The 23,277-nt window shown below is 50.9% G+C and overlaps 4 protein-coding genes across 4 annotated transcripts; 1 reads left to right on the top strand and 3 right to left on the bottom strand.

Annotated features, from left to right (window-relative positions):
* Positions 1 to 1,041: 1,041 nt before the first annotated feature.
* MAA_02477 (protein phosphatase 2C) lies at positions 1,042 to 2,875 on the bottom strand (the record flags this gene model as incomplete). Its single annotated transcript, XM_007820475.1, has 2 exons — positions 1,042 to 1,539; positions 1,604 to 2,875. The coding sequence occupies 2 exons, from the start codon at positions 2,873 to 2,875 to the stop codon at positions 1,042 to 1,044; spliced, it is 1,770 nt and encodes a 589-aa protein (XP_007818666.1).
* Positions 2,876 to 5,341: 2,466 nt separating this feature from the next.
* Positions 5,342 to 8,204, bottom strand: MAA_02478 (SNF7 family protein; the record flags this gene model as incomplete). The annotated part of the gene is made up of 6 exons (XM_007820476.2): positions 5,342 to 5,476; positions 5,555 to 5,812; positions 5,912 to 6,187; positions 7,060 to 7,738; positions 7,940 to 8,079; positions 8,175 to 8,204. 6 exons carry the CDS (start codon positions 8,202 to 8,204, stop codon positions 5,342 to 5,344), a joined length of 1,518 nt encoding a protein of 505 aa, XP_007818667.2.
* Positions 8,205 to 8,907: 703 nt separating this feature from the next.
* On the bottom strand, positions 8,908 to 9,441 carry MAA_02479 (Mitochondrial outer membrane translocase complex, subunit Tom22; the record flags this gene model as incomplete). Its single annotated transcript, XM_007820477.1, has 2 exons — positions 8,908 to 9,281; positions 9,354 to 9,441. 2 exons carry the CDS (start codon positions 9,439 to 9,441, stop codon positions 8,908 to 8,910), a joined length of 462 nt encoding a protein of 153 aa, XP_007818668.1.
* A 9,392-nt stretch (positions 9,442 to 18,833) lies between these two features.
* Positions 18,834 to 22,112, top strand: MAA_02480 (NAD-specific glutamate dehydrogenase; the record flags this gene model as incomplete). Its single annotated transcript, XM_007820478.2, has 2 exons — positions 18,834 to 21,946; positions 22,022 to 22,112. The coding sequence occupies 2 exons, from the start codon at positions 18,834 to 18,836 to the stop codon at positions 22,110 to 22,112; spliced, it is 3,204 nt and encodes a 1,067-aa protein (XP_007818669.2).
* Positions 22,113 to 23,277: the final 1,165 nt, after the last annotated feature.

Here is a 23,277-nt window from a genome sequence, read left to right as displayed (position 1 = left end):
ACTCCGTAACCAGAAAGGCGTCAACTCAAACGACTTGTCCGTATCAAACGACGACATGTTGCGTCTTCACCAGCAGCCGACCATTCTGACGTTGAGGGACCCTTGCACCTCGCTCGCCGCCGTCGCCGCCCTGCTGGGATTGATAAAATTCCCCGACATCGCGCAAATGTCAAAACGGAAACATGGTCCCTCGTTACCACCTGCCTCCTTGGTACATAATTACTACGTACATACTACATAGGCATCTTGGTGCCGTAGCTCTACGAAGCTTGACGCAGTGGAAATCGCTGCACTGCCAATCCCCAACGATGCCACGTACAGAGTAGAGTAATTCCTACTAGGCCAGGCATGACAACACTAACTAGTACCTAGGTAGTAGTTATCTGGCGCTTTGTCGCTATGCAATCTCCCGTGCATGTCATGTCCTCCACACAGACGCCGCCATCTTTTCTCTTTTTTTTGGCGTTGCTACCTAAGGATCCAGGGAACTGGTTACCAGTTGTTCTGTGCGTTAACTTTTTTTTTAAAAAAAAAACGCACATACACACAAAAAGGAGTAAAAAGGAGGAGGGGAGGATGAATGACAAAAAGAAAAGCGTCAAAGCGCCGGCATTATCCAAAGCGACCCCATTCGGCTCATTCAGTCTCTTGAGATATTAGGCTGTTGATTGCCAACTTCTGTCAAAAAGAAAACCATTCATTGATTGCAAATAGCTTCTGAGACCAACAAGTGTATGGCCAACACGAAAGTCCTATGCCCGATTCATTCATACATGTCTACCTGGGTGGTTCTACATACAGTCCCTTCACTACAAATCGAGTCGAGTCGAGCCGAGTCGAGCCGATCCGAAACGGCACACCGAGCCCAAATATCCATCTTGAGAAACAAAAATTCATAATGCAAATATCATTGAAAGCAGAAAATGGGGGTTGCTAATTTGAAGGCATATTTCAACTTGCCCGTCGTCTCTTGTCTGTCGTCATACCAATGTCATGCCTAACCAGACGTGTGCATGTCCGCAACTAGCACGCCAAGTGCCTTCATTTCTCGGGCCCCTCATCAGGTTTTGTTGCAGCCTCTGCCGCCTCTGGGGCGTCTTTGCCTTTTGTTGACACTTCGGGGCTGTCGTCCTCCGCAACAGCGCTCTCTGTCTCCTCCGCGACAGGCTCACTCAGCGTAGTCACAATGAATTCTCCTCCCTCTCTAGGTATCGTGTCATATCCCCGACCGCTATTGCTGGCAGACACTCCAACTGCAGGCACGGTACCTTCGGCGATTGCCTGCTTGGTGTCCGATACGATCTTCTCAGCTTCACTGACCCTGGCCGCCGCGCTGCGGTCCGATCCGCCTTCACTCTCACTAGTACTCACGCCTTGGGTTACCGTAGCAGTCTTATCAAAGCGAACAATCATGCAGGACAAATTGTCGGTGCTGAATCTACTCAAGGCATGGTCTACCAGCTGCTTTGACGCAGCGATTGGGTCTTGGACGTCCCGGACTAGATCGACAGCTTCCTGGTCGCTACAAACATCCCACAACTATGAAGAAAGAAATCCAGTTAGCCAGTTAAAACCGCATATTCCACTCAGGAACTTGACTTACCCCATCGCATGCAATGATGATGAATTCGTCCGTATCAGATTGTATAACAGTTTCTGTCGTGTATGGGTGGCTGGTGACAAGTTCCTTCATATATGCGTCACCTAGTGCACGGGTCACTGCCAGAACGCCGTTGACACGATTATTCAAAATCAGCCCGCCGGCATTGGCAATCCGTTTGCCTTCATTCTCGTCACTTCCCTTGTGGTCATATGACAGCCGCAACGCCTTGCCGCCACGACATAGGATAATGCGAGCATCGCCGACATTAGCCGTGTATAAAATGCGTTGCCTTGTGGTGGGTAGCTTCGGCTTCAGCTGAGTGTCGGTAGAGGAGGCAGAAGCCGCACGGCCACGCGGCGAACTAGATGGCTTGTCTTTATCGGGGTTGTTTGCCTCGTTCGTCTTGGGTGTCTGTTTCGTCGCCCCCGCAGCAGGTTTCTCATTGGAGACACGATCCTCCCATCGCAACACGGCAATGGCAGCCGTACAGCCGCTATTCTTCAGTGGGAGTTTTTCTAGCTGTGTGTCCACCGTGGTGAAGGTCTGATCTAGTAACTCCGGTACAGCCACATTTGGATTTTTTCGAATAACATCCTCGAGAATAAGATGAAGCTTCTTCCCGCACCAGTCAGCAGCAAAAGTACCAGCATGGCCATCAAAGATGGCAAAGTATCCGTTGTCGGATTCCAACACCTCGTTGCCAGTTCCTTCCGAGTCGTTCTTCTCGGACTTGGCTTTGGACGGGGCGTCGCTATTGGGCTGAGGAGTCGCCAAGAAGTTGTACAAGAATGCGTGGGTGTCTTCCATGGTCCGACGACATTTCTTGTTCCTATCTTCCCAAACGCCGACTCGGAATGTAGACTTCGGGCCGGGTAACGATTCGCCCGCGGAATTGTTATGCTGGCCCTGCGGGACTGCCAGGGCGGGATCTTGCTTGCCCAACTTCTGCAAAGGCGTCTGGGCACTCAGATCGGAGTTTCCACGACCGACCTGGGAGAAGTTCAAGGTATTCTTAGCCGATGCAAGGAAGCTGCTCGCTTTGCTCCCGACACCGCTGCTCCTACGTTTCTTATCCGTAGATCCCCCAGTGTCATTATAGCGGGGGCTGCCATTGCCACTTCGTTTCTCTCCGCTCGCAGGCGAGGTAATAGCCGTCTTGATGGGAGCCGGAGGGTTGGCTTTAGGACTTGAGCCGGGCGAAGGAGGCTTTGTTTCAGCTTTCGATTCGCTCTCTGTCTTTAATCCTGGAGAATTGGAACCCCCGCCAAACATTCTATTCAGCAGGCTTCCTCCTTGAGAGGAGAGACTGCGGCGCTTGTTGCCTGCCAGCTTTGTGGAGGTGAGGCAAGACTCTGGGTAGGGGGTATTGTGTTGAGCAAGAACGTAACAAAGGCCCGGATGCCGTCAAAGACAGTCGCGGGGTTTGTTGAATATATAAAACAACGACAATAAGAAAAGAATATACGACCACTGAGCCCAAAATAATCCTCGTCAGGGGGGGAGGTGGGAGGAAAATAGGACTCGAATCTGGTAAGTTGCTGTAGTAGCTCTAGATAATTGTTTGATCACGGGCGGAAATAGCAGCGACAGTACGGAGGTCGGGTGTAAAATGACGGTTCAAAATGCGAAGAGGCTGGGACAGCTATCGATAGAAGTTAGAAATGTTGTAGAGGCAGTGTGAGGAGGTGGCATGAGTTATATGGAAAATGTGACAATGGATGGGGGTATGCTGTGGCGTCCAAATGCCTAAAAATGGCGTCCAAGGGAGCGCCCGGCGGTATAGGCGAAAGACAGCTGTCGAACAATCAATGCCCGCGGCTAAAATGACTGTTGCGCAGACTTGTCTGAATGTTTGCTCCGGTTGAAACGCCACCCATGATATGCCACCACATGGTCACGAGTGACGGCGTCGGCGTCGGACGAAACGATGGCAGAGGTAAAAAGACATGGGCACCAAAAGAAAAATGGACGCCGTAGTTACAACGACGACGACATACCAGAGTGCCTAGCAAGAAGAGCGGCGTGAACAGGGCCGTCCGGGCCTGACGGTGGACAGGAAAGTGCGGCAGTGTCAACCAGTGCTTGGGTAGCAAAGGTTCGACTGGTACGACGCAATGCGAGAGGCAACAGCCCGGTGGCGTGTCTACTATCGGGATGAGGCCGTACGATGGCCGTCTCGCTGGTGAAGGCGGTGTTGACAAATGGAGGAACAGTGGTGAGGGTGTGTAGGTGTCGCAGAGACGTGTGTTCCAACGACGTCTGGGTGACGGTGACCAAGGTCGGACTGTCGACTGGGTTGGTCGATTGGGCTGGGCGACGACGGGTGTTAGCGCTGGACGACATGCAGGAGAAATGGACCGCTTGACCGTGCTCAAACGAGCAAATGAGGGGTCTTTCTCAGTTCTAAAGTTGGTGGCGGACTGGCATCCGGAGGCTCTGGCGGGGTTCTGGACAGCCTGGCCGGCTGGGGCAGCTGGCTGGGGGGGGGGGGATTACTAACAATGTACGGAAGTGCCTGCCCAGGTACCTAAAGTAAGGGCAGGGCAGGATTTGCTGGGGTAGGTGCTAGATGCCCAACATGCAACATGTCAATCGCCTATTCCCGCGGTCCTTACTTTGCAAAGTATGCAAGTACCTCCGTACGCACTAATACGTATTGTCTTTCTATTATCATCGAGCATTGGGGAGCTCCAGATGTCTCTCTCCGCCGGTTCCTGTTGGGTGTTGGCGCTCTGGACCCAGACGACGTCACCTTGTTGAACCAGCCAGAGTGGCTGAGCAGCTCCGCGTCAAGCTAAGTCGAGTCGGGAGTGACAGGTGATTGACTGGGGCCATTCCGTACTCTGAACGCGTTACCGAGTACCGTTCGGCGCGCCCGTTGATAACAGCGTGTTCCGACAAAGGCCCGGACATCCGGACGCAACAAGGTTGCTTGGCTGCTCCGTGTTCCTGACAATTTGTTGAACACTTCAGTCTGGGGTCTGCTTGGATTCGGCATGGCACGCGCTTCCAGTGCTTCTCCCAACCATCACTGTACCAAATGTACCGACCGACCTCCAGGCATCTGCAGAGCATCAATACATTCCATTCCCCGATATTCCATGTCCATAGTAAATAAAGTCTACAATAGTCAGTCCGTCTTCAGAGTTTGCTCCGTCTGTCCTTCATCCTGCACATGTCCTCCCCCCATTCAATGTTTCCCCTGCCCCCCCACAGCCCCTATTTTCGCACGGGTCATGCGGCATCTAATACACGACAACAGCTCGCGGGTTCTTCGGAATACTCGCGCTCAATCAAACTCATGGTCAATCAGAGCATTGGCGAGACGCATTCATATCCTTCTGCGCTTATGTCATTGCCATGACGCTCTTTGTTCTGGACCTTGTTTGCTGGTCTGACAGTTGATAATCCCAAAATTGCCAACAGCATAATTGCCAACAGCATAATTGCCAACAGCATGAAACCAAGATATATTCCAGCCCGCAAGCTACTATGCGAGAAACAACGCTTATACCTGCCGGGGGCAAACTGGGCCGGCATACCACAAAAAAGCATCGTCTTCGTCTTTCGTCTCTCTAAAACTCAAAACGCCTCAGTGGAGAAAAGGAAAGAGAAAAGAAAAAAATCGCCCGGCCTCTGCGATAGTCGTCGTCCGTAAAAAAAAAAAGTACGGAGTAGATGTACGGAGTAGTATAGTAAAGTGATGTCTCGCACACCGAAAGTGATAATCGCGCCACTTTACTTCTTCAGGCTATCAAGTCGGGCCTGAAGGTCATCATCAACTGGGTCACCACCACTCCCTCCGCCAACAGCCTGTGCAATTTTGCCTTCCGCAATAGCAGGGTTGCCTATGGCCGTTGGTGTCTCCCCAAGCTGCCAGATACGTCAGCCTACTCGCTTACTTTGGCAATGAAGGGTCAAAATACAGTGCCGTGTTGGGGGATAACTTACGGATTGGTTGAAATCAATGCCGATTTCTTCCAAGACTTGTTCGACCACTTCATCGCCCTCTTCTTCGACACCAACATCCATGGCATCGTCGACGGCATCATCCATCATCTCCTGCCTCTGCTCCATGATGTCGTTTTCTCGTTCAAACTCCATGGCGATTCGCTGAAGTTGGGGTAAGTTCATTGACTTGTTCATACTCCCCAGGGCCATCGTGGCCCCTTTCATGGCTTGCATCATTTGTTCGTTCGTTCGGTACGTCTGTTTTGAAAGTGCCTCGTGTCAGCCGTCGCCTTGTTCTTCACCAAAGTGAACTCTCCCAGCTATTCCCCATGTGTATGTATGAATTGCTCGTCGTACCTGGAGCCGTAATGAGATCTTTTGTAGTTGGCTGCGCATTGAAAAGAACTTTTCGATATACCGCCTCGTGCGGACCAAGTCCTTGGCCTGGATCTTGCAAGCGCCCATCTGCCCGTTCTTGGCGCTGGTCTTGATCTGCTGTATCAGCGTCTTCTCCTGCTTCTCCAGCTTGACGCGCGTTTGGTCGAGTTCTCGGATCGCCTTGTCGAGCATTCGCTGGTTCTTGCGTAGACGCTCAGCCGGCGTCATGCGCTTCCCAAAGGCCCATTCAAGGATCTGTAGGTTCTTGGTTAGCCACGCACTCTCCTGCCTTGACGGGGACCGTTAGCTGGTAAGTAGTTGGTGTTGACGGACATTCATGGTTTCCGCTGAGGACGACCTTGCTCCCGCAGCGACAGGTCAATTTTCAGAGACTTTGAATTTGTCGCAAAATATTCTTGCAGCGAGCCGTGGCACCATATACCCCAGGCCGACATGAAGGTTGCCTAGTCGAGATCAAGGAAGTGCACATGTGGTTTGTCGCCGCCGCTCCTCCCACCTAGGTGTACGTACAAGGTGCAGGCTGCGGCAAAGCCAGGGTTGATGCTGGTTGGCTTGGCAGCCGCGGTTCAACTGGCTGTTAGCCTTTTTTGGGCGCCACGGCGGGACGTCATGACATCTAGAGTGTCATCGCGCGCTAAATTGCAGCCTTGGATTTGACCACATCCAACATCAATCAAAAATGAACATTGAACGCAACTACCCAGGTACCTAGTAGTTCTCTAAATGGGAAAGTCGAGCCGCATAAGACTCAACAATAGTGTTTATCAACGTCAAAGCTCAAATTTCGGTCTGAACACATTCTGTGCCATCTAGATGTCTAAGTTTGTTGTTGCCGTCACTCTTTCCACATTATATCCCGTAATCGCTGTTGTTCTTGCTCTCCAGCAAATATGCCCTCGATTCCCTGCCGAGCCAAAGCGCATATCTGAGAACGGTCGAGATGGAAATGCTGGGCCACTAGTCGGTATTCGTTCGAAAGGGGGCTCCCAAACACACCTACATCGTCCGTCTAGTAGGGCCTTTGTCAGTTTTCGTCTGGATCCATCTACCCGGCTCCTCTCCATTCGGAGAAGACGCAGAGACATGGGCGGGCCATCTAGACTTACCGCTAGCGAAATCTTGGGGCCCTTGACGTCCTTCCAATGCCCAAAGTGGTGGCCTTCAAACCCCCCATGGATCATTTCCGCCTGCACATTGCAGCTCAGACAGAGCTCCAGGCACAGTTCCCTTTCTACAATTACCTTCCTAGCTTCCTCGTCCTCCCATATTACATGTCCCAATCGGCCGGGATTCCAAGAAAGCAGCGTGCGGAGCTCATCGTGAGATCCACTGGCCTCTGCTTCTGCAAAATGAACAGTAATCCCCAGCCCGGCTCTAGAGGCCTGCTCAAAGACGGGAGTGAACACGGCAACTTCTCCCCCGGGACGAGCAGTGGGATCTCCGCACAAGTCGATGCCGACAACGCCGCACTTATTTGTGTCTTGTAGACGAATTGCGAGGTCAAGGATAGATTCTGCCGTACGAATGGAATGGCGGCGATCGATAGACAATATCAGACGAGTGTGCAGTTGGGGGTGAAGCGATTCAAATTCCTCAATAGCGCCGAGGAGGACTGTGATGTACGCCTCTGCAGACATGGTGGTTGTGGATCGCGGAGTGGTGCGCAGCTCTAGATACACAACGCCGTCGGCCAGGAAGTCTTGCAGCACACTATTTATCGCGTAGCGAATCGATTCTTCGTCCGTGAGAAGATTGTAGATGTAGCTGCTGAAGAGTGGGAAGAAACTGCAGGCTCTACATTAGTTTCCCAAGGCAAACTCGACGAGCCAGAGGGCAATACGCCACTTCATGCGAGTATAGTATCTTGCTGCAATATTCTGCCATACCATTACACGTCCACGTACAAACCTGGCAAACACCATGTGCAATCTAAGCATGCAACGATGCCTTGGACTTTGCGGTGGAAAGTTGGCAACAGTCACTCACGTCTGAAGGTTATAGTCGTGTTTGCCCTCGGGCATGACTACCCGCGGGTCCTCTAGATCAGTTTGGCCCGACGCTTTCTTCCTTTTCCAAATCTCGTGTAATGTTGGGCGGGAAACACTTCCAGTCAGGTGGGCATGTAGCTACAGCCAAGTTCAAAGGTTAGCATCGCCGGGCCTGTTACGCAAAGCTGGGGCTCAGGTCGTGATTCATCCTCCTCCTGTCCATACAAGCTTACCTCAATCTTTGGTAACAGCACGTAGTCCATTGCGAGCCAAATTTGCACTTCAATTCTTAGTGGTCAGGCGAGGTAATGGAGTTCCTCGAAGCACGCCTTTCCAAGTTGACGACACCCCGCCCGAGTCGATGCTACCCTACATTTGGTTGGGCGATACTAGTCAAGCTTCAATATTCGTTCGACCTGATGAGTGGCTTTACCCATCTTGTGAGTCGATATCTACAACGGCCAAAGAACACCAATCTGTTGAGTTTCATCGGATGCGGGCTTCGGCTTTTTCAACAACGAAAATACAGCGATAGTGCCAGCCATGAAGAGCCTCTGCTCAAGGCACATCTGACACAGATGGAGATTTTCACCGCGAGTGTTGGTGTTCATTATCCACATTGTACAAGTCAGAGAATCAAAGTCTAAGGTACAGTGACAAAATACATGCGAACCTGCCCGTCATAGGAGATGAGATTGAAAACAAGATGAAAAAAATCCACTCCCATATCCCCCCCTATTTTCATTTCCTACCCCAATTCGTATTTATATTACCAAGCCCGGTTTCCCAGTCGGTCGTGTTTCATCAAGCGGCGACGCGAAACTCTCAGCTCTTGTCCCGACACAGTATTGTACAGAAAAGGGCGCTATCAACGTGTCCTCTTAAATTTGGCTCGTGGTAGAGATTGTCGTCGGGGCGCACAATGTCTCAAGAAATTTCCGGCATAATCCAATTATAGTGAAGAGATTACAGCGATGGCTTAGCCTGGCCATCACCCAGGGCGGCTCCAACTTTATCAGCAGTGTTCTGCTCGGAGCCGGCGGTAAGCAGCTCGCTACCAGTCTGTCGCATGTTGTACTCCTGCTCCATGGCAGTAAGTTGTTGATCCTCGGCAAAGGACAGAGCAAAAGGTACGCCAAAGAATAGAGCAGAGGTGGTAATGACCCAAGCACCCTTGCCACTGAATGACAATACGCTCCAGGCCTTGCTGGAAATGGAGTTGACACGGCTGGAGATCCAACCTCTCGTTGTCGGGGGGACAATATCTCGAAGTGCATACAGGCGTTCTGCTAGGGTCTCATTGGAGGGGTCGTAGTCAGAGTCATTGGAGATTTCAGAGTCTACCAAGGGTTCGTCAGCCAAAATGCTTCTGCTTCAATCTCCTGAAATAGTTGGCGGTAATGGGAACGAACCAGTGTCAGTGAAGTCATCGTCATCGACATCAGGGCCAGCCTGGGAGGACTGGAAATGCTCGTCCTCAACTTCGGTGAGAGTAACCATTTTGGCGGGTAGGGAGGATGGCTACAGTTAAAACTGTGTCGTCGTTAAGAGGTTGGGTAGCCTGCGAGATTCCCCGTCCAATGAGAAAGGCGATGGAGGCGCAAGCAGCTCGTGAAAAGGTATACGGTGGGAATTAGATGATACAGGGTCGCTTATACGGGACCGCACTAGCAACTTGGGTGTAATGCGGACTGCCTGCTGATGTTCGCGATATGGGCGTGTGGCCGTTGATTTGGAAAGCTGCGTCACGGAGACTCCGTACTCTCAAAATTTTTAGCTCGAAGCTGGTGCTAACCCAGCTGACCAGGGTGTTGCTCTCATCTGGAGGTAAGGAAATGGGACGTCACGTGCCAGAGTCCCACACAACTAGGTTGGGGGCTTCGTAACTCTCGGGAGAGTGAGAATATACGACTTACTACCGAAAATAACCAAATGTTACAAAAATATGACATTTTGAGCCCCGTGAATCATAACGCCTTTCCTACTTGTGTGTTTCATCAAAGCCCGAAAGCTGCGAATGGAGGAAGCGCGGCTTTAGTCCTGGGTATTCTGCGAAGCATAGGTTACACGGAGCAATCTTATAACCTGATTGGCTACAAACCACAGTATTGGGCATAATCACTCTGTACTTGCCTTGCAATTCTTTGGAAAGTGAATGTAGGACGAAAGAAGTACATCTTCAACTAAATAAACCTCGACCTTGCCAGTGCATTTCAGAAGGGAATTTTTGCCACGTAAAAAAATGGGCGTGCATGTACAATGCACTCGTATGAAAGAGATGCTGTAAGCTCATTACAGCTGGTGTAGGGTATTTGACATGTCGACTCGGGGCATTGTAAAAATGGCATGTTGAGGATATATCCCAGTGTCAAATTGTTTCATGTCCAAGACTACTGTACTATAAGCATGTGCACGAACGCGATTGAAAGCCGAGAAGCGAAATTGAAAGAAAGGAATTGTGATATAAATTACGGGCTGCGCATAGTCATGTGGTTTGCAATGCCTCGTTACTGGGTCCTAAAGCAGGGGGCTCGTTCGCTCCAGTCCAGTCTGGATTTAGGGTGTACGGATAGTGTAAAATAACGGCCAATTCTAACCATGGAAAGAACCAAATTATGGACAAAAGGCAGTACTTGCCCTGGACCAGCAAGCGCGGGTCGAGTACATACATACATTGCAACTGTTATTCAACTACCGTTGCCTTGGACCCCAAGATTTGGCATCGTCGGGCACGAATGAGAGATTGGATAATTTCGCATGCCCCCGTTTTGCCATCGCCGCCGACACCAACACGGCAGGGCACGTGGCCACTCCGCGGGGGCGAGGCAGACGAGCAGAAGAATGTTGGCCGAGGGATCTGAATTCCTCCCTTGAATGTTATTGATAATACTCCGTACAACATGGTCTTGTCTGGGGACAGCCGGATCACACCCCTGTGAGCTGTCACCTGCCGGCCATGAAGGCATCGTGACCACCCAACACCAACTGGCGAGCCAAAATTACGCAGGAGCATCGCGCTGTGGCGCATTTTGGCTGCTGCAAAAGGTTCAGCGTCGGGCGTCAACGGGCGCAATGGAGCAAACCCCGAGCGCTTTGGCTCGAGGCAAACGGCGTGCCGGCATGGCCGACGAGAATTGGGGCCGGGCATCCCATAATCCTCCACCTATGTATAATGTTTCCCTGCGCTAGGCTGCTTCTACTTGAGAAATGAGAGGGCATATGTGACCGTGGCATATTGCTTACGCGAGAAAATCCATCGCGCGAGGTCGCGTGCCCCTCTGACGGGACACAATGACCAAAGAAAGCCATGATGATGCTGGTGATGCTGAGCGGATTGAGCCATCTGATACGCCATCCAAGCTGCATATGGTAACTTCGCAATTGGCAGATGCAGAATGCAAATGCTTCAAAAACAGCAACAAAAAGGCAAAAGAGAGGGACTCCCCCCGGTCCCCTGATGCCGTCGCCATGATAATCAGCCGGAACGGAGTGCATGATACCACATGGACTTTCAGAATTCCATGTATCATGTACGAAGCATGTATGCAACTCGGTACTCGGTACTCGATCCCTCATACAAGAACGTATCTGGGCCACGTCCTCTGAATGTTTTCAAGTTGCATGTCATCGTCATTTCTGCTGCATGGCCGATATTTCCGTCTTCGCAGCAATCGCCAGCCTCATTCCCCCCGGGTGCAACCGACACAAAACAAGGAGTACCATTCAGGAACCTGCCATTCAATCGACGTTCCAATACAGAGTCACATACGCATACATACGTGTAATAGTAGTGGAAATGCAACCTCCGAATGCAAGTGAGTGTCATTGCCGGAGTCACACAGCATTTCGAATGCACGCAACACTCGGATCGAGGCTGTAACGAGCGAGGGCCTCGCCCACTCGCAGCAGCAGCAGCAACAACAACAACAACAACAACAACAATAATAATCATAACAGCCCCCCCTCACTCTGTGCTCGCTTGGGCGGTGCAAAAATAGCAGCCGGAGGGATCCCGCTTGAGAAAATCCGGGGATCGGCTCCAAAGAGTCATGGGGGCGGATGGTTAGACTCAGAAGCCCAGTTCGGAAGGGCGGAAACATTCAAGATGGAGAATTCAATGTTGTTTTTTAATGCAGGAAGGGCAGGGAAGTGGCAGGGGAGTGGCAGCCTGGCGCAACATTGGGACATCAATTCGATGCATGCACATGTGCAGGCAATTGACATTAAGCGCTGTACATAATAGCACGGAGTATCCAGGTACCTCCATGCAGGCGGGTGCGGAGAACCACTGAGCCTCGAGTGCAGTATACATGCACCTGTGTACCACTCGGGGAAACTGGCAGTTGTCACCGCAACTCCAAATTACCTGGGTGGTAAAAAAAAAAAAAACAGATACATAACAATACAAAACTTGCTCCATCCAGTAGCACAAGACGAAAATACCAAAAAAATCAAATGCTGCACGCACGGCATACTCCGTAGCCGCTTATCCGCTCGCCGTTCATGCCCATGTTGGCCGGTTGGCCAGTGGGTTACGTGCGAAGCCTGGTGATGATGTGCTTGGGGACTTCATCGAATCGACTTCGCCGCTTGTACGTAAGACGTGTCTCCAGAAGGGCCAGAAGGGCCAGTAGTGGCATTTGATCAGCCATCGTGACCAATGCGCAGGGATACTCGACCCCAGCGGTTGGGGTACGGCAAAGCCTGCGTTTTTGTTTTGGAAAAGGCTAATAAGACACGGACCCGTGTTCAAGCTTTTCATTTTTTGTCTTTTTTTACCAAAGGGGAGAAGAAGGGTAAAGGAAAATGCGCCATCTGTTGCATGGATTGGCTTTTTCTCTCTCTCCCTGTTGTCCTCGTGATCAATGCTCGTGCCAGAAAAGGCGAAAAGCCAGTGCCCCCTTTTTTGCTTTGGGACCTTTTTTTACTCTGTATACTCCGTCCCTGCTCGCTCGCAATAGCACAAATAAGCGTGACGCGGGTGGGGGCTCGAACATCATGTTGACCCTTTTTGGGTTCGTTGGCGCAGTACAGTGCATTGCAGTATGGCAGCTCCGTGTTCCGTCAATGCCTTGCTGGCATCGTTGCGTTGCTGTCGGGAACCGGATAGACGGCCCAGTGCTCATTTTGCTTGGCTGTTCGTTGTTACAGGTGACGCCTCGTTCCGTCCAGTACGACCAGACTTTGCATTGTGTACATACATATATACATTGTGTACTGGTTGGTTGTAGAAAGCACAGCTCCCGAGTAAAGTCCACGACTTGTTGCCAATGGCAGACAGCTACAGCACGCGAAGCTCAACTTGTATGGAATCAAATTGTATGATAGCCACATGTCAGGGGCGAGAAGCCAGAGGCCCCAGGAATGCCCAACCGGATGCATGTATTGAAGCCTGGAGCGCGCAATATGCACGGCGGGCGACGGAAAGCCATGCTGAAGATTTGCGCCCTCCGTCGATGCTCAAAGATGCTTCGTATTCCACCGCGTGCGAATAAAGTTGTTCCATATTTGTCAGATGCATTGCATTAACACGGTCTCCATAACACCAAAGCCACTGCCTAGTTCTCCCGAGCTTCCATCATGTGCCAATATTTGCAAGGCATATAGTTGCATCATGGGTGTCAACGGCTTCAAAATCGTGCATCAGCTACATGTGTGATTGGGCCAGACACTCGTTGTACTTGACTCCACGAGTACACATCCATGGCGGCGGAAATAGCCCAAGAAAACACCTGGGCTTGATCAAGTCAACGCCCGCATATCCATCCTCGCGGCGCGTGTCCTGAAGGCTGCTCGTCGTTGACGATATACCACTTGTGCGCGTCGGCAGCAAACCATGTGCGGAGGAAGAGGCGGCGGCGGCGGCAGCGGCGAGGGCGTGCAGCGAGCGTCGCTGGCCGCTGGGGGCGTAAGAAAGTCCACCAGTGGATCGGCTCAGGTGCCTGGGCTTCCATCTGATAGGTCACGCCGAATCGCTGCGGGCAGCCATAACTGCGATCAAGTAAAACGGGGGTAATGGAAACGTCAACCGGTAGGGATGGAGAAAGCTGGGGGTAATAGAAACCGGGAATGGCTTCGTCCAGGTGGTCCAGCTGGCGCATGAGTGATCAGCCTGTGCACAACCCAGCTCCCTGCTGGCACGGCAGTTCGATTATTCCTATCCTGCATCACTAGCCCGCCGCCAGCTATTCTCACCTGGAACCTTCAAAGTTGAATTGAAAGCTGCCAACTGGTCCTAATGTTGTCCAAACAGGGACGGTGCGCCTGCCTCCGGGGGTGCCGGCCGACGGTTCTGGTGGAGATGGATGTTTCTGGTCCGGTGTGGCTCCAGTTTCCAGCGGCGTGTGGCCTGTCACCACCACTCATCCCCCCCCAAGCCCTCTCATCGTCCTCCGGCGGACCCCCGGAGGTGGACCCCGACCGAATGGCGCTGCAACTGCTATTGTCCAAGTGGATTTCCCATGTTTGAATATTTTCCACCATGACGGGCGCCAATCAAGGGAAATGCCCAATTTTTTTGCACTCTCGTCAAGTTAGCACTGTGGAATAGACAATGGCAGCGTCATTTTCTGCAAGTACCAAATGCAATTGACGCTCAGCAGCATCTGCCCGACTCATGTCCGCCCGGCCATCAAGTATTGGCCGTAGGCAAGCTTATTTAGGCAATGAGCGACAGGTCTCGGGTATGCATGCGCCTCCTGAATGGAAAGTACCAAGCGCTCTGAGATGCGGAGTACTTGCGTATGATTTGAATGATATGCGAGTGATCAAGTGTGAATATGGGCCTTTCCTTGCCGCCACACTTGATCCATCTCCGGTCCCCGCGCCGTCCGTCGCCGCCTCCGACGCCCCGTGCCATGCCGCCGTGACGTTTTCGAGATGGCTTGTTCTCTCGCTGATGGACATCAGGTCAAGAGGAGAGAAGATAGAGTCAAAGAATGCAACTTACCCTGCAAAATCGTCTAATGTATAGATACTGGGCGTGCTTTCGGTGCTTGAACAAGCCGATATCTGAGACATGGCTTCCCCGGAACGTCGTCGCCAAACAAAGCGGTAAAAGACGGAGATGAGGGGGTACTGATTTTCTTGTAAAATCCTCATGCACGCCATCTGCATCACGCTAGTCCCTTATAGTCAATTCGACCTTGTTTGCTTTTACGTGTTGTAGAGAAAAGAGCTGTCAACTTCCAGTTACAGAACATCCGCAGCAACAACACAAGTGTGTGGTAGATCATACGAAGAGGTGAATACACACATAGCATTGTGGTCTTCTCATTATCCAATATCCGAGGTGAAAACGGCTTTGTGTTGACAAGATGCATCAAGTTGCGTGACATATACTGTACCGTCGTCGAGACTTACACGGCCAAGGCGGGGCACTGTGTAAGTGACGGTCAAACATGTCTTGTGAATTCCTCACTAGTCCTGGACTGATGGACTGCTTGGCCTTGCTTAACGATGCTCTAGCGTAAAAGGATTGAAGCACGTAAACTTAGGGTCCTTGGTATACTTGGTTCAAATTCCTTTGGCACGGAATCCTGGATGACGGTGAATTGGATAGTCTCACACCTGACATGTGAAGCTTTGGCTAAGTCTTTGGTGCAGCGAATGGGTTGAAATCTCGGTAATCAGATTGAACACACGGTTCAGCCGTAATTCATCCTTTGGCACCCAAGCTTTCAACGAGTAGTTATATGCCGTGATATTTACAGGCGCCTGGTCCAACAAAATCAAAAAGCACCGTGCGTCGAGGTTGTCACGGCCCACGTTGGCAGGTATAATTGGGTCAGGGATAAAAGGTAGTATTCCTGAGCCTCTTGGTACAGGGCCGTGGCCCAAGCGGCGAGCCATCGTTAAAGAAAGCTCTGGGGAAGACACTAGAATGCATGTTTTCGAAGAGGACCGGGGGATGGCGAGCTGGGGAAAAGCCACAAACACATCCGGGGCGGCCAAGAATGCACCAGAGAAATCTCTGACTTGTCTGCTGATGCATCCCCAAGTCGCGAGACTGGGCAACGGCCAACTAGTACCCAAGTACCAGACCATGAGAGTGGGGCATGGGTACCGATTAGGCTTAGCCATCCCCACGATGGCCGCAGCAAGACTCAAACAAAGAACTCCAGCAGAAGCATGGAGAAGTCGACGACCGGAAAAATTCCTTCAAGCCTCGAATAGCCGCCCCATCGACGCCGGAAAATCAGCATTTGCCTTCCCACTTGGATTTTCACACGAAGAATAAAAGGCGGGGATATGGTGCGTAGATACGTACCTAAGTACCTAATAACTGTTTGTTTGGGTAACGCCCAGGTACCCCAAAACCGGGTACTAAGCCATACGTTATACATCCACCGGTGCTGAAGTACCTGATCTACGTGAGCATATTATGACCGCCTCTCAGTTGGCTCTCTAACGTCTCTCTCCACTGAGGGGCGTGGGCAAGTCATGCTGGTGCTCTGCCACAATGCCACAGGCCACCAGTGCTGGTTCCTGACACCTGAGCGGCCAGGAACCGACCACCTGGACCACACCTACTTCCTGGTGCAGTCTAGTGTCCAGTTGGTATTTGGTAATGATGAGGCAAGTTGGGGCGGCCGCTGAACTCCCTCGCTGGAACACGCCTGCGAGCCGGTTGAGGCCGTGATCGCGATCGGGTGTGCATGTTGGTGATGTTATGGTGAACCAGTCAGAGGGCGTGAAATTCCTATAGGTACTTAAGTAGTTACGAGTTGGGCATGGATATTGGTACCCCTCGCCCGCTCTTGCTAGGATACTGTCTTGTTCGCTAACGACAAGAGACATGTAGTATTCTGGAGCAGTTGCCTGAACAGTTTTGCTGTTATTAATAACAAGAACCAAACGCGGATGCAAAGACGAGACAAGACCGGACTACATGTGCTGTAAAATGCTTCGTGCTGGAATCCACCAGCTTTTGAGGCTCTTGGCCGTCACAGAAGCGACCAGTCCACACCGAGCTGCTTGGATACCTACTAGGTAGGTAGGTAGGTAGGTAGGTACTCGAGTACTCCGTAGTTGTTGCATTCGAATGGAAACACGAAGGAGGCTCTGTCTGGTGTCAGCTACTTAATCTGCTCCGTAAGTTCTATTAAAAGCCATTCTGGTACCAGAAGTCAGCTCGGATGTCGAGTCCGGTCTGGTGGCAGACCGGGGGGAGGTGGCCGTTCTCAGTGAGTGGCCACTGTGCGACTTGCCGTACCCAGCGTTGGAACATTGAAGGTCCAAACGCGGCTTGCTCGAAGGGATGGATGGCGAGCGTATTCTGGGTGCTCCGGGGGTACATGAAGTGCATGGCAGCACTCCCAACATTCAAATGTCGAGTTAAAATTGAGAACAATTGCTCCCGTCAATAGAAGTTCAAACCCTGCAACTCGAGCCCTGCGCCGAATGACTCCTTCGCACGGTACCCACGCTCTACATATGTACATATGTACTTACGCAACCGGGGAGGGGGGCCAGTCTGGACCCCTCCTTCCCTTCACTGATTCTTGGCCCACCCCACGAGGGGCGGCGGCAGGTACGAGGGGTGTACTTGCCACAGGTTTGCTGGTACGGGCTTGGTTGCCGTGCAAAAGTCTAGTCCAAGCGGATGATGCAAAGATTATGCCTTGAGCACGACGCCGCCCTTTCTCAACTTTGTCGTGGAGCTCCAGCTCCAAATTATACTTAAAGGCACCGACACCTGGTGCTTATGGCCCAGTTTCGTCTTGTGCTGGCTCTTTGACGAACATCAAACCTTTCCTCTTTGCCAATTGGCATCAACAAGCTTCCCTCGGTGTCTCACACTCTTCTTCCGCTCACCCCTATCTGCACGTCATTTTGACTTGAAGGTGTTTCTTTGCCTTTGTTATCTTCAGCTTTGTTCCAAAGCTAATCACCTTAATTTCCTGCCTGTGCCTCTCCCTGTTTCCGGCCAGCATCATCAGATCAAAAATAGCTGTGAGTCGCCCTGTTAAGATACAAATTCCTTGCTGGGTGCGCTTCCGTTCGGCGTTGGTCGCACCCAGACCCAGACACTCTGGCTGGACCCTTAAGGAGCTGGTTGAGCTGCTTTGGGGTTGCCCTGGGAGTTTTGGGGCGTCTATTGTCCTATCGACCTCGGGGTTGTTGCGCCAAAGTCCTTCTGCTAACTTTCGAAGTAGCCGCCACGTCAAGGAAGTCTCCCACCTTTCAAATCTTGTCGTTTCTCTCTCCCACCGAAACGATTACAACCTCCTCTGGTGATCGCGGGCTTTCGTCTGGACGAACTTCTGCAGCTATCACGGTTTTTGCGTCTTCACTAGACATTGCATATAAGCGTTGACTTTTCGGACGGCCTACATTTTCGCCCCACTATACACACACCCCGCGATCACATCTCGACTTGCATAGCGGTGATCATCGAAAAAGTAGCTTTTTCAGGATCTTTGTACAAGTTGCGAATTAGAAGCTATATTTCTCCTGCCATAAATCTGTCTTAAAGAATTCATTCAAGGACAGGGCCAGGAAATCGAATACTCTGAAGGTAAGTTTTGAAATCGCTCTGCCTGGAAGTCAGCCGCCCCCCAAATGCGCCTATAGTGTGCCCAACATCGTCCCTTTCCAGGACTATGCCAATTTGACTTGAAATCTTCATGCTTGCATCAATGGATCAAAGTGGAGTTTCTCGCGAACCCTGGTCACCCTCGTTCATACCATACCACGGAATCTCAGCAAGTTGCTGAATTACTGAAGAAGCTTGATAAATACGGGCATCGTCCCATCTATTTGCTTCATATCGTCAAATCGATTCATAAAACACGCAGGTTGAATGACTGCAATATGCTAATTTCTCGCCTAACAGGTATTCCGAAGTCAATACTCCAACCTTACAACTATACATACAACCACAGAACAAGATGGCATCATCACTACTCAAGTCTAAATTCTTGGCTGATGTTCAGTCTGAAGAATCCAGTCGCAAGCCTTCTCCCCAACCTACTCACGTTAGCCTTCCATATTCATCACTGCCGAACGGCAATGGCAACCGAACTCTTCGCTCTGCCACTGTTGGCTATGTCGCCCCTGAGTTCGCAGGAAAGCTCGAGCAAATGAACTCTGTCAAAAACATCCTGCAACAGGCCGGCTACATCCCAGAGACCCTGATTGATGAACAGATCAAATGGTTCTATGAGCAGTTGGGTATTGACGATGTTTATTTCCGCATCGAGACACCGGATGCCATCGCCAACCACATCAGCTCTCTTTACGCTGCCAAGGTGGCAGCTTACTCCCGCGAGGACAAGAAAGAGGAGATTCGCCTGGACATGGAAGCAAATGACCATGCCATATACATCGACACAAGTGAACCAGGCGAGAGCAATGTCAGTGGACCTAGATACGAGTCTCGCCTCGAGGCCAAGTATCTTGACCACCAGGGCAAGACGAAGTACCGTGTCGAGACCTTTCGCTCCCCAGCTGTAATTGGCGCCAGTCCATCATCAAAGGCGACTCTCCGATGCTATTTTGTCTACCAGTGTCAGTTCGCTCAAAGTCCCAAGCAGACGGACCCCAAGGAGACCAACATAGAACGCATTTCGGATGCTGGCTTCTGGCAAAAGGCAACCGAAAATACCAAGCAGATCTATCAGGAAATCATTGAACTCGCCGTCAACCGAACTGGGCCCGTTATTGAGGTCTTTGATATTGAGGATGTCGCTGAGAAGCGACTGGTTGTTGCCTTCCGAACACGTACTGCTCGCGGCATGTTCTCTGCTCTGAGCGATCTTTACCATTACTATGGTGTTACCAGTTCAAGAAAGTACGTAGAGCAGTTCTCGAATGGTATCACCGTGATGAGTATTTACCTCAAGCCCTCATCCCACACCGATGGCTACTTCCCTCCTCTGGATGAGTCAATTCACCAAATCACCAAGGAGATTTCACTTCTGTATTGCTTGCCCCAAAACAAGTTTCACAATCTGTTTGCGATCGGAGCCCTCAGCCTCCAAGAGGCTGTCTATGCACATTCGGCTTGGGTCTTCGTTCAGCACTTCTTGAACCGACTCGGCCCCGAATATGCGTCCCTATCTGACGTGCTGGATATGGACGATCCCGCTCAGGCTGCTCTGCTTTCCAAGTTGAAGCGCCGCCTGCGAACCGAAACCTTCACGCCTGACTACATTCTTGAAATCATTCAGACGTACCCAGAGCTGGTCAGACTTCTCTATGCATCATTTGCTAATGTCCATCTCGGCGCCAAGAATGAGCAGGTGGCCGTCACACCTGCCGTGGACGTTCTCAGTGATGAAAAACTCAAGGACAAGATATCCAAGACTGTTGCAAATGAGCACGATGAGATGGTCATGACTGCCTTCCGTGTTTTCAACAACGCTATTCTCAAGACCAACTACTTCACCCCTACTAAGGTTGCTCTTAGCTTCCGCTTGGATCCTGCCTTCTTGCCTGAGGTGGAATATCCTCGTCGTCTGTATGGCATGTTCCTTGTCATTGGTGCTGAGTCGCGGGGTTTCCACCTCCGTTTCCGAGATATCTCACGTGGTGGTATCCGTATTGTGAAGTCCAGAAGCAAAGAAGCTTACGGCATTAATGCTCGCAACTTGTTCGATGAGAATTATGGCCTGGCTAGTACCCAGCAGCGAAAGAACAAGGACATCCCTGAGGGTGGATCCAAGGGTGTTATTCTTCTCGACCCCAAGCAGCAAGACCGTGCTCAGGAAGCTTTCGAGAAATACATTGACAGTATCCTCGATCTGCTTCTACCAGCTCAGACCCCGGGCATCAAGAACAAGCTCGTAGATCTCTATGGAAAGGAAGAAATCCTGTTCATGGGCCCCGATGAGAATACGGCTGATCTAGTCAATTGGGCTACCGAGCATGCCAGAGCACGCGGTGCCCCATGGTGGAAGTCTTTCTTCACCGGCAAGTCGCAGAAGCTTGGAGGCATTCCTCACGACAAGTATGGCATGACGACGCTCTCCGTCCGTGAGTACGTCAAGGGTATTTACAGGAAGCTTGAACTTGACCCTGCTACTGTGCGCAAGATGCAGACTGGTGGTCCGGATGGTGACTTGGGCAGTAACGAAATCCTCCTCGGCAATGAGAAGTGGACTGCTATTGTTGACGGCTCTGGTGTCATCGCTGACCCTAACGGTCTTGATAAGGATGAGCTTGTCCGTCTGGCTAAGAAGCGTGCCATGATCAGCGAGTACGACATGAGCAAGGTGTCCAAGGATGGTTACCGTGTCCTTTGCGAGGATACTAATATTACTCTCCCTACGGGCGAAGTCATCACCAACGGCACCTCTTTCAGAAATACCTATCATCTTCGTGACACTGGAATGACGGATGCTTTCGTTCCTTGCGGTGGTCGACCCGAGTCTATTGACCTGATTTCCGTCAGCAGACTCATCAAGGATGGAAAGTCCACCATTCCGTACATTGTGGAGGGAGCCAACCTTTTCATCACGCAAGATGCTAAGCTCAGGCTCGAGGCTGCCGGCTGCATCCTTTATAAGGATGCTTCTGCAAACAAGGGTGGTGTTACTTCTTCCTCACTTGAAGTTCTTGCGTCTCTTTCATTTGATGATGCAGGCTTTGTCGAGAACATGTGTGTCGACGCCAAGACTGGCCAGGCACCACAGTTCTATAACGATTATGTTTGTGAGGTCCAGGCCAAGATCCGCGAGAATGCCCGCCTTGAGTTTGAGGCTATTTGGCGTGAGCATGAGGCGACCGGTGTGCCTCGCTCTATTCTCTCAGACAAGTTGTCCAACGCCATCACTACTCTGGATGAGGAGCTTCAGCAATCCGATTTGTGGGGTAATGAGAAGATCCGTCACGCAGTGTTGCAAGACGCATTGCCCAACTTGCTTCTGCAGAAGATTGGCTTGAAGACCATTATCTCTCGCGTGCCCGAGTCGTACCTGAGAGCCATTTTTGGCAGCTTCTTGGCTAGTCGCTTCGTGTATGAATTTGGCAGTGAGCCTAGCCAATTTGCCTTCTTTGACTTGTAAGTTAATGCTACTTCGACTCGATGAAGACATCACGTGTTACCTAGAGAGACATTTTGCTAACAGTATCGCAGCATGTCAAAGCGTATGGCGCAAATCACCGGCCAGCCGAACGGCGCTGAACAAGTAAGACGCATGTCTGTTAGCGGACGCGCAGCCTTATAACGCGCCGAGCCAATTTTCGGGGTTGGCTTCTCGCAAAATCCCTTCTTGAGCCATCTCAGGCTTGAGTGAATAGGAGCAGAGTTGAGTTTGTGGGTTTAAATGAAGAATAATTTACAACGTGGAGAGATACACAGTAGCATTGCGAAGGTGCATCATGATATTATTTTACTTCGTATTTTTCTTAAACAGATCTTGCAAGTTTTTTACTTTGAATATTGCTAAGCATTCGGACTGGAGAATAGGTTGGACAAGATTCAAAAATATGGGATAAAATACAGTGAGGTGAAACGTACGAAAATCCGAGGGATATTGTGGCCATTGAGTTAGACTACCAATACTATCGAACATGTCTATACATACAAACACAATTTGGATCTCATGGCAATGGTAAAGGGGTGCAATGGTAAAGGGGTAATGGGCCAAAGATATGCAACCTATTTGGTGACTTGCACCTAGGAATAGGTTATGATGGAAAGCTTCTTATTTTCGGCTACGATTTGTTCCACAGGATGAGGTGGCAGTTCGTGTCGAATCTGTCGATCAAGAAAGGGCAGTGGCATGGATGTGCCGCTTGTGCTGTGGTGGTGGTACGAGACAAGTGCGGTTGTACAAATGAGTCGTAGACGATATGACTGGATTGGGTTCAACCTATCGAGGAGGGCGTTTAAGCCAAGGAAAAGGCGGGCGGTCAATGCGCGAATGGGACATGGCCACGGATTATTCGACATTTCATGTAGATTATCTGTGCAAGTAGCTGTCAAATGCAATACCGATAGATGATGAGTAAAAAGGACAATAGGACGAGTGACAAGTACTTAGGGATGTGTGAGTGTTGCATCGCAGCTGGGATGTGCCAACAAGTAAAGTGCATAAAATCAGCATTGTGTTGTGCGCCAAGGAAGGGAAGCAACGGACCAACCGGGCGCGGATTAACTCCGTAGTACTCCGTCTCACGGCCAATCAAGGCCAGGCATAGCGACTTTGGAAGCGGAATGGGCTAGTACTTGGACGCAGCCAGCCAACGGCCAGGTCAGTCAGGTCAGACATTGAAGCACGATTCACTGATTCTCCTGAGAACGGGAGCATTCAACGTTCAATGTTGACTTACTAGTACTACCTAGTAGGTACTGTGTATGTAGGTCTTTGTCCTTTGTTCCTGCTGCCC

Source organism: Metarhizium robertsii (genome assembly GCF_000187425.2).
Source record: "Metarhizium robertsii ARSEF 23 chromosome Unknown MAA_Scf_1, whole genome shotgun sequence".
Lineage (NCBI taxonomy): Eukaryota > Fungi > Ascomycota > Sordariomycetes > Hypocreales > Clavicipitaceae > Metarhizium > Metarhizium robertsii.
Note: the sequence above shows the minus strand (reverse complement) of the source record. Positions and strands in the feature narration are given on the sequence as shown.